Consider the following 14,868-nt stretch of genomic DNA (forward strand, 5'->3'; position numbering starts at 1 on the left):
AACAATTCACCATGACAGGAGGCAGCACTGCTCCGGATGTTTCATTTGGAAAATGTGATAGAAATTAAGTTAACATATTCAATGGACCAAAATAAGGATACATTGATAAGAAAAGAACAAATAAAATGAGAACACCCATGTGGTTCTCCCTTTATGAATCCTGGATAACTTTTCTGCACATCCTCTCTGGATGTGGTTTTTTTCTTCGGTGGCTGATCTTTTGAAAAATAAAATGCAATGGTTCTCTTTTTGCAATCTATCTACTGGTCTAGAAATGTCGGCTGCTGCAACCAGGAGAGTTATTTTCCTCCTCGTTATAGCTTCAAAATATGATATGATACGCTAAAAACAAAAAACGTTTAAGTTCTAAGAAAGTTTAACTATTATGTTTACATATCTTTTAGTAGTTGGCTGTGCTGCTGCAGCACTAATGCTAGCTTTTTAAATGGAAAGAACGTTGATTTAGGAATGCACAAATTCCCACTTCCCTGACTTTTTTTTTTTTTTTTTTTTTTTTTTTAAACAATAACTTCTACGGCAAGTTTTAATCTTGTGGTATTTGTGTCAGGGGCAGAGCTAGATGGGGGGCCAGGGGTGACCATGGCCACCCTTAGCCAATCATCGGCCACCCCTGTGGCCATTCATACCGTTTTTTTCCCTCTAATACAGACTGTGGAATAAGTAATACTTTAAAGGGGAACGTTCAAACTTATTAAACATTTAAATTTTTCATATATTAGCAATTTCTTGACAACATAAACACTGCGGTTAATTATGCACATCAATATACAAACATTAAAGATGATAGATACAGAATTCATGCTCTTCAGAACTAAATTTTGAAATATTTGGGGTAAAGATAAAATGATGTGCCTCTGCAAGTCATCTAGGAGTCTTCAGTGAAATCAAAGATAAATAACTACTTAAATAATAAAATAAAAATTCATTAAATGTGGATATAAGTAGATTTAAATTTACAGAATAATTAAGTAGGTGATGACAATTGAAATATGTTTGCCCCAGAACTCAAACATGAAAGAATTTTGTCCACTATACCTTCTATTTACACAGCATTGATGTTTAAATATATGCATCTATTTGTTTGTCTTTATTTAGAAAATATGGATGTTGTGCGTGTTCCTGTTGGAGTGGTGTAGATTGACCCTGAGGTTCTGGTGCCTTTCGGCCACCCCTCAATGTTCATTGGTTATTGACTGGCCACCCCTATTAGGCTTTTCTGGCTACGTCTCTGATTTGTGTGTCCAAAAACAGAAATCCTTGGTGCTACATGCTATCACTTTGCCATGCTAGCTTAATGCTACAAAGCTACTGCTGACATTTATTAGGCTTTTATTTTTTTATGATTCTGCTGTCATTGTCTCCTTACATTTTGTTTACTTTTTTAAAATCAATTCATGGATAACAAACATTGTCAAAAATGTAGTGATTAAAAATGGCAGCTTTTTAAAATGCTACGTCTTCTTAAACCTCTTCAAGTTCTGCTGCAGAAAGCTTTGCTAACTGTGTAATTTCTATAACTAATCTGTTTTTTTTTTTTTTGCATCACTTTGTGTCTGTCTGCTTAAAATTTCTGCATATATAAAAATCAATTTACAGAAAAAAAAATCCACAATTTGCAAAGCAGTGATTTTTTTAAAGTTATTTAGCTGCTAGCTGTGCTGTGATGATATTTTTATTACGCTACCTTTGTTTTTGTATTATCATACTTTTCTACTTACATTTTTTTAAATTTAAAAACAAGTAGTCTAATTAAAACATTAATAAAAACAGTTTTGAAGCAACTTTTCTTCTTTCCTGCAGCGGCTAGCTGTGCTGCAGCAATAAATAATAAAAAAAAAAATAAAGGTGTCATTCCCTTTTAGCTGTTATGTTTTGTTCCTCTTCCCTCCTGCAACAAAATTATTCTTTTCTGGCATCATATTTTATATTGCAGCCAGTTGATAGTTATTTAGTAAGAAAACAGCTAAAGTCATATGCTCATTGTTGTAAAAAAAAAAAAAAAAAGCAATATAGCTACTTTTTTGCTGCGTGAGAACCACAACATGGAGCCTACATAGAGCATGCAAAGCATTTTTTATTTCTTTATATTTTTTTATATCTTTTGCGTGACTCAAGGTTTCTGAGAGTCATTCATGCATGCCCTTTCACCCAGACTTTTATGAAATTTCAGCAGGTTCACACTGAATTTATCAAATGCATTTACCCTGCAGCTGATTCATATTCCTATCTTTTGGCTTATATATATATTTCTACTTTTGTGTAATTATTGTGTTTACAGCCTTCTTTCTACTAAAGATATTCAGTCCAATTGGTTTTTCATTCCAATATCTCCTGACCCGGTTGACCCTGACAGTGCTGAACAAGCTGTGCTGGCCGAATAAGCTGAATTGCTTTATGAGGCGGCAAAAAAGATGCTAATGGTGTTTTTCTATCTCCCCGGTGTTTCTCTTTACCTCTTTCCTTTGCTGGTCCAGCCGCCCACTCAAGTCTTTGCACTCTAAAACCTTTAGCACTGGCGACTTTATTCTCGTGTGAGAGAAACTGGAAATGTGCGATTCTGCAAAGGTGTCGTGTTTTGTGAAATTAGAACACAACGAACGAGATGTAAAAGTAGAGCACTTTGCGAAATCTAATTCTGTTAGACACTAAATCCATGTCCGTTCGTCTGTGAGTCACAGTCGTGTTTGTGTGCCTGAGCATATGATTTTTGAGTGGAGTAATTTAGCAGATGAGCGACCGGCCATTGTTAGAGGGATAATCTGGCTCTTGCTGCTCAGATAGGTTAACATCCAGCAGATTAGAGCAGATTACCCCCAACCACACCAGACACAGCATGAGTCGGCCCCCTTCCCCCAGCCTCGCTCTCTGTCCCTTTCACAAACTGTCCCTTCTTTATCATCCAGCCTTATAAATCACTCTCGCCACAGCTTTATTTGTTTTATTCTGTTACATGTTTATGTTTGGAGTTTTGCTTCTATTCTGCCTCACGCCAAAATGTATTTTCTTTTTCTTACTGTACAAGCATGGATCTTCCTTACCACAAACCTTTCAAAGTTTGATCACATCAGTTTTATATTTATATGCATTAATGCATATACGGCATCTAGCAGGCTCAGGTGTTTTGATAGCGCTCATAAAAAAGAAATGAACTAAGGCCCTTAAACAAAATAATACAATTTAATTTAGTATAACAATTATAAATAAAAAGGAACAGCTCTCAGTTTTCTTACAAAATGAATTTGAAAGAGGCAGTTGTTTCTTATTTTTTCCTTAGTTCCAGTTAAAAAAAACAAAAACAGATGAACCAAATATACAGGGATGCCGTTGAACCATCTGAAAAGTACTTAATAGAGGGCAACCCTCCTGCAATGCCTTGTGGTAATGGTACAGATTGGCATGGTCAAAAATCAACCGATATTAATTAAAACACTGATATGCAACAACTCAAAGCTAAAAAGAGCTGCCAGGTTGGTTTTACATTATTCCATAAGAACAAACACCATCAGTATGCAACCTCAACTTTCCTGGTTAATGGTAGAGTACAGACTGGCGTGCAATATGACAATTTTTCTTTTTTTTTTTAGAAACACTGTCTATTCTTTTCAACCTGTTTTCTTATATAACCAAATGTTCAGATGTTATCAGGGTCATTCTTATGTGACGAGGTCATTTAATGGTGGTCAGATGACGTCACCATGTCCAAAATCAAATGCCTTAAAGAGAACAGTTATTTATCGTGCCATCAGTTATTTGAATAATTGCCCATTGAATATATGTGAACTGAATAGCAAAGCATAGTTTAATTATTAATTGAGAATGCGCTATTTACATTTTTTTTGTGTTGTGAACGAACATAACTATTGTATGACAGTGAGAATTAATGTAAAGGATATGAATGTAATAACTTATTGGAATGATTTCTGATTACTTAATTGTTAAGTGAATTCACCCCTCATAGTATACCAGTAATTAGCAAATGGAATTTACGATCACATAATAAGATGCATCAACAGGATATTTACCAAAATTGTGCTGCTGGAAACTTCTTGGCCGTTGATGTCGGTACAGAAGAATGTGTTCGGCTTCTTTAAATGACGATTTCTTTTTAAATATTATGTACACAGTCCACATCAAGTTACAAAAATTCAGAGTTGCATGAACCTGTGTCTTGGCAAATTGCGAACCCGAGCGCTCAGGGGCAGGGAGAGCACAATTGCATCAATTTTAGCACACGCATCCTTGCACCCTGTTCAATGACTTGGGTATAGACCTACCTTGATGGGCCTTAAATATACACAGAATGGCCTTATTTATTAACAAAGACAACCAAGACAAAGTTTTAAACACAAAAATGACAAATCATTTGCCAGCAGGACGTAATCGTTCAGAAAAAAAATTGTATGCAAAATGTTATATCACATGCATGTAACCCTTCAGAATACCTGAACTACATAAAACCTTGTATTTTGTGTAACTTTACATAATTTTTAAATGTCATGATGACTTGTTCAGTACTTAAATAGCCTTTTGAAGGAACACATTTTTAACCTCACTTAAAGGTGTTGTGGAGGATTTTTGCAAATTTTTTAAAAGACCCGCCCTCTCCACTAAAAAAAAAATGCACTTTACCTGTCGATTAGAAACTTTGCAACCAGGGCATCAGTGGGAAGCCCGATGTGTACTTTCAGTGTTCACCATCACGTGAAAGAATCTCCCAAAACACTGGTCTTGTTTTTTTCTTCTGAGGCCTCTCTTTTTCTTGTACACTTCGTAGACACTTTTTCTCATATGACCCTCTGCCATTTTCAAAGAACCTTCAATAACTGGCTGAAACGGTAGCTCACCATAGATATACTGTACGCCTCAAAGTGTGCATGCGCAGAAAAAGATAGCTACCTATGGGGACGAGCGCGTAAGACGGCTTTATGCAAACCTCTCACCAGAAAGATTGATAATTAGGAGGACCACTTATTTTGTTGATCAATCAAAAAAAATAACATCCTCCACTACACCTCTAAGTAATTTCTTACATTTTCTATCTATTTTTTATTTCACCTTAGTGAAAATAAGATTAAGGAGTTCTACTGTTACCCACCTCTTGTAAATATAGTTGTGGATCAAACTGCTTTTCATGCTGTGAGTGACTGAATGGAGATTTTCCTTTCAACACAACTGAAACTGAACATAGAGCCAGTGCAACTATGGTTTAGATTAAAACACACATATGCATTAAAATGGCACAGTCAAAGCCCAGATCTAAAGTCTGACTGCTTCAGCCATTTTGCAAAGAAGTTTGCATAGAAACCACGGTCGTGAAAATCTTGTAGAGAAAGTTTGAGATGTTAACATAATAAAGAGTTGCTCCACAAAGTTTTAACTGATGCCACATTTTTCAAACCTTTTTGTAAAAATAAATTGTCCTTTCCATAAATTTACAACACAAAACAAGAGCTTAGACTTAGTGATGCATTAAAATGCTTGTATGAAGATGCTATATTTGTTGTTTTTCTTCCTCACACATATTTCCACTGCATCTGTGTTAATGTATTAGCTGTGTGCACATTTAATAAAACCCTGTCAGCCAGCAGTTTGCTGAGCCTCCAGCTGTTTATTTTTGCTGTTTATATGTCAGCTGGTTGCTCTGTTTATCTCACTCAGGTTATTATTTAAAAAGGTCCTTTTGAATGGTGAGGAGAAACTAACAAAACATGAAATAATGATGTTATTAGAGCCTCTACATCTGCCACAGCTGCTCTATTTCTTAAATCAGTCACACGTCTGAGTGATTATTAGTCAAATTATGGGATTATTGTGCTTTGTTCCACCCATCTGGTTACATATTCGCAAGCATCTGCGTGTGTTTACGTTTGGTAAAACCTGCCGAGGTGTTTGTGACCTCTCAGGTTGTTGTAGTGCTCGTAAATGTGGACTACGGATGTAGAAAACATCAGGATTAGATTGAGATGGGGTATTGGTTTACAAACCAATCAGGCGGTGGGTTTATTCACCCAGGTACAGTTACTTGAGTACCTGTTATCCTTGGCTCTCTTTGACAAAGGTCAAGACGTGGTCAGATGTTGACCACACACGACGCGATGCCTTCCAGCATCCATCACCGTGCTCCTCGAAAAACTTGGGTTCTTAGCATCAGCTCAGCTGGTCCTCCCATCTTTAATTTAAACCTCCAAAAATTTTAACCCTCTCTCTCTCTCTCCTTTATTTTGGTGCCATTGTTCACCAGATTCTCCTGCATCCCTGCAAGAACACGGAGGCACAACAAAAGACTCAGGAAGTGATTAGGGGCTTAACGAGGAGAAGGCTTTCAGGAGGGAGTTAGAGTGTGGGAGGGTGGTGGATGGTCTTTTCCAAGAGACTGGTAAAGGGGTTAAAGTTTCAAGGCTTAAGAGGTTAGTGTTAAGTTGTGGAGGTCAGCAGCAAGGTTAATTAGAGGCTGGGCTTTTGTTTACCAGGGATAAGGAGATTCACCTTATCTCTTGTCCAGCCATCCTGGAAGTGTCATCCACCCGTGTTCCCTCCTCCACCTCACTGCTAAATAAAGAAGTGTCTGAATTAACAGCAACCATTAAAACACCCCCTATAGTCACCACAACATACACTTTTCTTGAGTATGTTTGGCATGTCCTTTCTGCTTTCATTGCATGAATGTCTTTTCAGCCTTGAGGATCTCTGAGCAGTGACAGTTTTCCACATTTTTAAGGCTGTTACAATAGTCAGAGATACATGCTTTTCTTTTGCTCTCAGTAGGGCAGACTTAGCGACGCGTAGTGCGCGCCACTGAAGAAGAGAAACGCAGACGAATAACCCATCAAGCTTCTACTAATCCAAAACCAGGCGAGTGTGTGTCCATGTATGCCATGTACAGGAAAGGAGCAAACAATGAATTGTATAAAGGCAATGCTTTTTAACTGCATTAATGTCTATAATCTAGTTAGTCTCATGATCTCTCAAAAAAAAAGATCCCATACAACATGAAATTTGATGTAGATGTATCTATATTTTGGAGTACTTTTCCTTGTCCATGTTAGTGTGACCAGCTACAATAGCCCCAATTACTACTTGAACTCAAGAAAAAAAGATAACTTGATCATAGAAGAACCTGTCAGACAGAATGAAGTGGTGTAAAATTCTATAAGAAAATATCCTGCCTAAGTCAACAGAATAAAAAATAAATTAACTCAATAAGAGGAGCCATTATCCCTGGGATCTTTGGACAACAGCATGTGAAGAAAAACGTGTGAAATTATTTTAAACCTCCCCAAGAGGGACTAACCTAACAAAATTACTCCAAAAGGGCATCAACAACCCATCCAGGAGGTTATACAAAGTTTCATTATGAAACTTCAAGATATTCTTTCCCTCTTTGAAACTTTATTGAGATTAAATATGATTGAACTGCAAGATAATTAAAAACTTTTAATTTTATTTTTATGTTGATGCATTCCAACATGTCTGTCTGTTATATTTTAAACTTTGGAGAATGACTTTGCCTCTTGCTACATGTGAAAATGTGTAAATAATGTGCTCTGAGAAGGTTGCAGGTATCCGGTTCGATACCCACTGCCTCCAATCTGGGTTCCTGAGCAAGACTCTAAACCCCTGATTGCTCCCCAGGCGCCACACAATGGCAGCCCACTGCTCCCCAAGGGTGACGGGTTAAATGCAAAGGTAAATTTCTCTAATGTAAGATCAATAAAGTTCATTATTATTATTGATGTGCTTATGGTCAAAATTGGCTCAGCTAATAAAGCTTCTTTCTATACAGTCTTTTTTAGCTTTCAAGCTATGGCCATACAGTCAGGTGTCACCTGCCTCATATTCGAGCTATTTGAGCTAAGTGGCACAACATTTAATAATTAAGGGGATTGCAGACTCAGGATGATGGGGAGACATTGCTGACCTGGAGGTCACACTCTTCCTTAGACAAATCATACACATGAGATTGGATTTAAGTCTCTTTAAAACTCAGTAAAGACCAGATTGTGTTCCGCTCAGTCTGCCCTTGATGAGTTCAGCTATAATTTAGCTGAACAACACATAGCATGACAGTGATGTCCTGCTGCAAGGCCACAGTTCTAACAGCCGCATGCCACCGTGCAGCCCTTGTTTTGTCACTGCATGTTGTTGTTTTTTATTTTGTTTGTTGTAATGTCACTTGTTCTAATTAATCCAGGCTGGAGGGAAAAAAAATGGCACACGCCAGCTCAATCCACTAAAGAGCCACATCTGGCTGCTGGTAAAATTGGCATTAACCCTTAAAACTGGGGTGACCCCCTTTTTCACATGGAATACAAGTGTGTGTGTGACAGCAGCAGATTGGGTTTTTAATTTTTTCTGCATTATGTTTGATGAATGCATTTGAATTACTTACACATAGAGACTGTTTTCTTTTTAAAAATGACATGTAATGCATTCAGCTTGAACTACTTTGCAAAAGACAAGTTCTAATCAGAACAGTGTGTTGAAAAGGGCTTTCTAAAGCAGCCCACTGTTAATATCGATAGAATATGTGACATTATGTCACTCTAATGTTACCAGGCTGCATAGCCCTGAAACTAATCCTCGAATCCCTAAAAATGATGGATATTAGAGAATAGGAAAGTGATTAGAAAGTGATTAGAGTGATGGCACAACACTTAGAGAAACATACGCTTTCAGGTCTGGATGGGATTTTTGATCACACCGGTGGCAGCCTCCATATTAATGATGCAAGCAGCTTACTGGAAGGCCTAGAAAGGTGATGAGATTTGGTTGATTCTAGTTCACTTCAATATATTCTTGTTTCCTTTCCTCTTGTAAATCTTTAGCCTTTTTTATACACTGGAAAAACAATCTAGATATAAGAAAAAATTTCTTAAAATAAGTGCATTTACTCTTAATTTGAGTAGGTAAATGAGACAGTTTGCCAATAGAATGAGTATTTTTACTCTTTAAATAAAATACCTGGATAATATGCACTTTAAATAAGACAATGAAATTGTATTTTCTTATTTTAAGTGTGAATTGTCTTGTTTCATTGGAAAATTTATCTTTCACCTCCTTAATCCAAGAGCAAATGCACTTATTTTAAGAAAAAATGGCTTATCTAGATGTACATTTTTTCCAGTGTTGTGTTTTCTTTGGCACAAAACAGGATAATTCAAACATGTTTTACTGAAAAACAAATGTATGAATATCGTATCATGATTCTAGATCCCCTTACTTTAATTCAACTTAATAAATAAACTTTCTGCTTTCTGAACCTTCTGTTTCTTGAAGTCCACTCGAAAGTTTTCACATCATCTTGAGCTTAAATCCCCATATGTCCATTTTTAAAACTGACTTTTCTCAGCTTTAGTGTTTTCTGGTTTTGTTTCCATCAAGTTTTTTTCTCAGTCTTGAAAATATGCTCAGAATCAGAGGGATACATTTCCCAAGATATCTGGTCATTCCCTTATTAGGAAAAAAAAAAAAACTTGGTGATGTCAGTGTTAAATTCCAAAGTGTTAAATATGAAGTGTCAAAGAAGATTGACTCTTTTAGAGTTATTAGAAAAAAAAAAACAACTGCAGTAAGATATACATTATGTAAAGTGGTAATTTAACACTAGTTCCGAGTGGGACCAAATGCACTCTTAAAGTGTTACTTTAACACTGCAAAGTTTACTGTGTCATAATGGAGAGAGTAACAAATGATTCACAAGCATAACCTAAGGTATTAAAGCAACCAGGGCCTTTTAATAACCTCAGTGCTGTACAGAGTATCCATTATGCACTGAAAAGAGAGGGAATTCATTTTCTGTATGCTATGAACACAGGTCATTACTTGGGATTTTTTTATATTCTTAATTCAATGTCTCACTTTTCTAAGACCATAAAATTTGGATCCAGATTTGTTGGAAGCCATATGCAAACACTACCATAATTAAACCTGACAATATAAGACTGTGTATTTAATGTATACAGCTGGTTTGAAATGATGAGGGGATTTTTGTTGTGCAGGAAAACAAATCTTTTATTGTGTTTGTGAGGTTATCCTAAGAGAAATGTGTTCGTTTTTCTTTTGAAGAAAAGATTATTTTTCACTGTAAAGATGCTTGATGTATCCATCTTTTGCATGAGGAGCGAGATAAATCCTCTGCATCTGACAGACAGTCCCACATCAGCTGTGGGGCTTCCAATCAGAAATCAGATCCAGGGCCCCTCCCTGATTCCCAGGTGAGCTAAATACTCCCTCTTCAGCAGATTTGTGATAGTCTGTTTCAGAAACCATCGTAGTTTCTTCTATTTTTTTAAGCGTCGCTTTAAAATCCAGATGGTTTTCAGGTCTCCGCTTGATTTTTTGTCAGCTTCCCGCCTCCTGCTGCCCCACTTTGCAGAAGGGGCCCCTCACCTGCCCCGTTCACGGTCCCCAGAGGACCCCCAGGCGGCCGCCCCTCCCCTAACCTTCCCGGGACTCTGCTTCTCCGCATCGCAGATCGCCAGCGTGTGCGAGACCCTGGAGGAGACCGGGGACATCGAGCGGCTGGCCCGCTTCCTCTGGTCCCTGCCGGTCACCGCCGACGGCCGCGACTCCATCTCCGAGCACGAGTCGGTGCGGCGCGCGCGCGCCGTAGTGGCCTTCCATACGGGGAGTTTCCGCGAGCTGTACCGCATCCTGGAGACACACCGCTTTACGCGCACGTCGCACGGGAAGCTGCAGGCCATGTGGCTGGAGGCTCACTACCGGGAGGCGGAGAAGCTCCGGGGGAGGCCGCTGGGACCTGTTGACAAGTACCGGGTCAGAAAGAAGTTCCCGTTACCAAGGACTATCTGGGACGGAGAGCAGAAAACGCACTGCTTCAAGGAGCGCACGAGAGGGCTGCTGAGAGAGTGGTACCTGCAGGACCCGTACCCAAACCCGGGGAAAAAACGGGAGCTGGCGCACGCAACCGGACTGACACCGACCCAGGTTGGGAACTGGTTCAAAAACAGGAGACAGAGGGACCGTGCGGCGGCGGCTAAAAACAGGTGGGTGCAGCTTTCAATCCTGCAAATGTCTAGAAACTAGTTAGAAATCAGTGCAACTTTAAAGCTCATCAGGCGGTTATCAAAACTGGTTGCGTAAAAGTTGAACTTGTGCGTAAAAGCGCACACCTACTCCACTTGAAATATTCGTTATGTGAAGTGTTTCAAAGTGGAGCTAAATCACCCAAAACAAAACCTGCAAGAATCGCTGGATTCATAAGATTTAGAGATGTCAATTCTATGCAATCATCTCATTGTTAATTATTATTTTTTTGCAGGTTGCAGCACCACCACGTCTGCACGGATGGTTCCCGCCCACTGAGTGGAGGAGACTGCAGTCCAGACGGCAGCGCAGAGCGCGCAGATGGAGAAACTTTCCTCTCAGTCACAGACAGTGACTCAGACCTGGATGTTTGAAAGTTTGGTTGATATATATAAAAATGGACATATAAAGGATTGTTAGACTGTTGTGAGATATCACTGAGAAAAGGGGCTAGAGTGCCTTGCAAAGGTACTCATTGGTTCACATTTGGTCACACTTCAACCTCAAACTTCCATGTATTTCCTTGGGATTTTGTGAGCTTGTTCATTTAAACATCTGGTTGTATGTTTAAGGCCACCATCCTGCTGATGGTGGATATGTTCTGCCCTTGAATCTTTCAGTCTATAACAGGCTTCATTCCTTCCATGACTGTTCTGTATTTGGCTGCATTTCTTCTCTCACCAGCGTCTCTCATTGTTAAACCTGACCCCATAGCATTATGCGGCCACCACTATGCTTCACCCAGGGGGCAAAGTGCTCAGGATTATTTCCAATGATCGATGAAAGGTATGGTTGCATTAAGAAGGAACTTCATGTAAGAAAAATAGATCAGAGTCATTGCTGGAAAGATGGTTTAGGGCATGACAGAATATCCTTTATACAGAAGGATGAAAGATTATGACTTTTATCTGCCTATTTGTTTATTTCCGACGACAGCCAATGATAATAGACCCCTCTGATAACTCAAATTAGAGGAAGCAGAATAATCCTGCTGGACCTCAGATGGAGTCTGAGTTTTTTGGACTGAAACCTGCGGGAGACTGTTTATCATTTTGTGTGATTTCCTGAACGAAACCATTTTTTACAAAGAAACCTGGACCACACTGGACAACTGTTGTAGACAATCATTCAGAAATGATCAAATCCTACCTCCTTGTCTGCCTGTTTTTGTTTTTACCATAAAGTTGGTTTTCCTGTTTGCCTTTAACCTCAGCTCTATTTAATGCAGTTTGTGTGAAGCTCTGCCATGGCCTACTCCTTGTTCAATTTGATGCTAACAAAGTGTTTTTAGTATTTTATATTAATAAAGTTATCTAATTTAAAGAGATTCGTTAATTTAATTTGTTATTTGTGCGCCTGTCTCCAGTTTATTCTTCAACATATGAATATATATATTTACATGTTCATATTAGTTGTTGTGTCTTTTTCTTTAAGTCAAATTAAAACACAGTTGGGGACAGTCCCCCAAAACTAAAAGGAGTTTTTAATTTTTGGAAAACAGATTGTTTTTTGTTTATGTTTTATTTCTTTTTGAAAAGATAAGACATTTTTGATTAGCACAAAAATTTACAAGAATACAAGAAGCATAAAAACATATAAGCGAAAAAAAAAAAATCCATTGGACACGAAACAATCAGAGGTTAGAAAATTAAACTAATTCAGAGCTTTTAACAATTTTTTCCTTTATTTGAAATTTGTTCAAATATATCTTGAATTTAAACCAGAAATTTAGCTAAACCTCAAAAGGTATGTCTTCTGCGAATAAGAGGAAAGCAACTTAAAATCAATTCCTAAAACTCTTAACTAATACATAAAAAATAAACACTTTTTAAATGATGCTTCTCTAAATATCCAATTACTTAGCTACTTTATAATTGGTAAAATTATTCTTTAAGATTTTTGGACATGGATTTCAGCATTTTCTCAACCTGTGTTATAGATTCCCTGCATACTAATATGTCAACAAATATCAATCCTATAATTTAAATCATGTATATAGCTTTATAAATTAGGGAAATACAAAATAAAAACGTAAAATATAAAGGCCCGCAGTGCACAGTTGTATCAGATATTTTATTTTACCTAATTCTTTTTGTAAAAGCTGGATTTTTTCTCTAGATCTGTGCTATTTGAATCAGTTTTGAGAAAAAAGAAAACAATAATGTAAGACTGCATAGCAGCGCCACCCAGTGGTGAGATGATAGTGATTCCCATTGTTAAAAAAATAACTGAGACTTTTTAAAATTATATTATTACACAGCATTAATAATATTAAACAGAACTTGGGTTTACCCTCCGAGGCGTGGTCAAATCCAAAATCCAAATGTGAATTTTAAGTTTTATTTTTTATTACCAATTATCAAATCCTTTGAACAAAAGAGTCTGGCATAAGAAGAAATGACAAAATATGAGGAAATAAATTGATATACAAACTAATCAAATATGATATTTTTCTCTCTTAAATATATAAAAAGAAAGGACATTTTGCATACTTTTGTTGGAGCTTTAAATTACATAACCTTTAATCTGATTTCTTTATTCAAGCAGCTACAGCACTTTGTGCTACTACTACTAATGACAGCCTGCAGTCAGTTTAATTTCCATTTTAATCTTTTATGTGTCATAATTCTCTTTCCCAATACAGAACTCTGAATAACAGCACAGTATGAATGATACCAACAATAATAATAACTATTATATTTCATCCATTTATCTTCAAGTTTGTCTTTGATGGAGTTGGGGCGTATCCCCAACAGTCTATGGGTGAAAGGCAGGGGACACCCTGGAAAGATCACAAGTCCACCAAAGGGAAACACAGAGACAAAAAATCATGCAGGCAAACACCCGAGGCCAATGAAGAGAGAGCCATTAACCTCACATTCATGTTTTGGGTCTGTTGTAGGAAGCCATAGAACCAAGAGAGAGCCTCACATACACAATGCAGAAACACCCAAGAATAGAAATCAAATCTGGGACCTTTTTGCTGCAAGCTATACAGCTATTGGTTTTAGGGGGTGCCTTAAAATGTAATTGTGGTACATGGCTCACACTGCAAAAAAAAAAATTGAATAAGTCATTTTTTATTGAATTGAGGAAGTAAGTGAGACACTTTGCCGATGGAACAAGACAATTTACATTTCAAATAGGAAAAGACAATTGCATTGTCTTATTTAAAGTGCATATTATCTATCTTATTTTAAGAGTAGAAAAACTCTTTCCATTGGCAAATCATCTTATGTTCCTGCTGAAATTAGGGGAGAAAACAATTAAAGTAATTTTTAAATTTATTTTTAAAGTAATTTTTTAAATTATTTTTAGATTATTTTAGATAAGTGCAGTTACTGTTTGCTTATTGATTATTCCTAACGTAGCTAAACATATTCACAGCTCCTTTCATTCCTTAGACTTAGATTTATTTTGTCATTTTGTTTACATAAATGTAAACAAAAAGAAATTTAGTTAAGAACAGCTCTCTAGACCATTTCACTTTTTTAAAGTGCAGCCTTGAAAACAGTAAAAAAAAAATACATAAAAACAGTAATATAAACATATGGCTGTATATTTCCAGTTCTAACATTTCTTTTTTTATATATATATATAATGAAATATAATAAAATACAATAAAATAACCCAATTTATGAAACATTCAGAAACTGTTTCATAGAACAGCCCATTTCTACATGTTGACAGAAAATATTCTTGTCTAAAAAAAAAAAAAAAAATTAGAAAGAAACACATCAACTGGTGCCAGTAAGACAGTAAGTTTAAAGTGCAAAAAAGTATGTCTTTTTCTTTCATATT

At 37.0% G+C, this 14,868-nt stretch overlaps 1 protein-coding gene across 1 annotated transcript; it reads left to right on the plus strand.

The window, feature by feature from the left end:
• Nucleotides 1–10,266: 10,266 nt before the first annotated feature.
• LOC107085543 (homeobox protein SIX3) lies at nt 10,267–12,346 on the plus strand. Its single transcript, XM_015375907.1, has 2 exons — nt 10,267–11,027; nt 11,303–12,346. The coding sequence occupies exons 1-2, from the start codon at nt 10,333–10,335 to the stop codon at nt 11,439–11,441; spliced, it is 834 nt and encodes a 277-aa protein (XP_015231393.1). The 5' UTR covers nt 10,267–10,332; the 3' UTR covers nt 11,442–12,346.
• Nucleotides 12,347–14,868: the final 2,522 nt, after the last annotated feature.

This window comes from Cyprinodon variegatus, unplaced genomic scaffold (assembly GCF_000732505.1).
Source record: "Cyprinodon variegatus isolate N-32 unplaced genomic scaffold, C_variegatus-1.0 Scaffold127, whole genome shotgun sequence".
NCBI lineage: Eukaryota > Metazoa > Chordata > Actinopteri > Cyprinodontiformes > Cyprinodontidae > Cyprinodon > Cyprinodon variegatus.

What these genes read in the sequence shown, in the direction of transcription:
- LOC107085543 (XM_015375907.1), top strand. Translation starts at nt 10,333, where the DNA reads ATGGTTTTCAGGTCTCCGCTTGATTTTTTGTCAGCTTCCCGCCTCCTG. An exon ending in GCGGCGGCGGCTAAAAACAG is followed by an intron (nt 11,028 to 11,302) that starts GTGGGTGCAGCT and finishes ATTTTTTTGCAG; the next exon opens with GTTGCAGCACCACCACGTCT.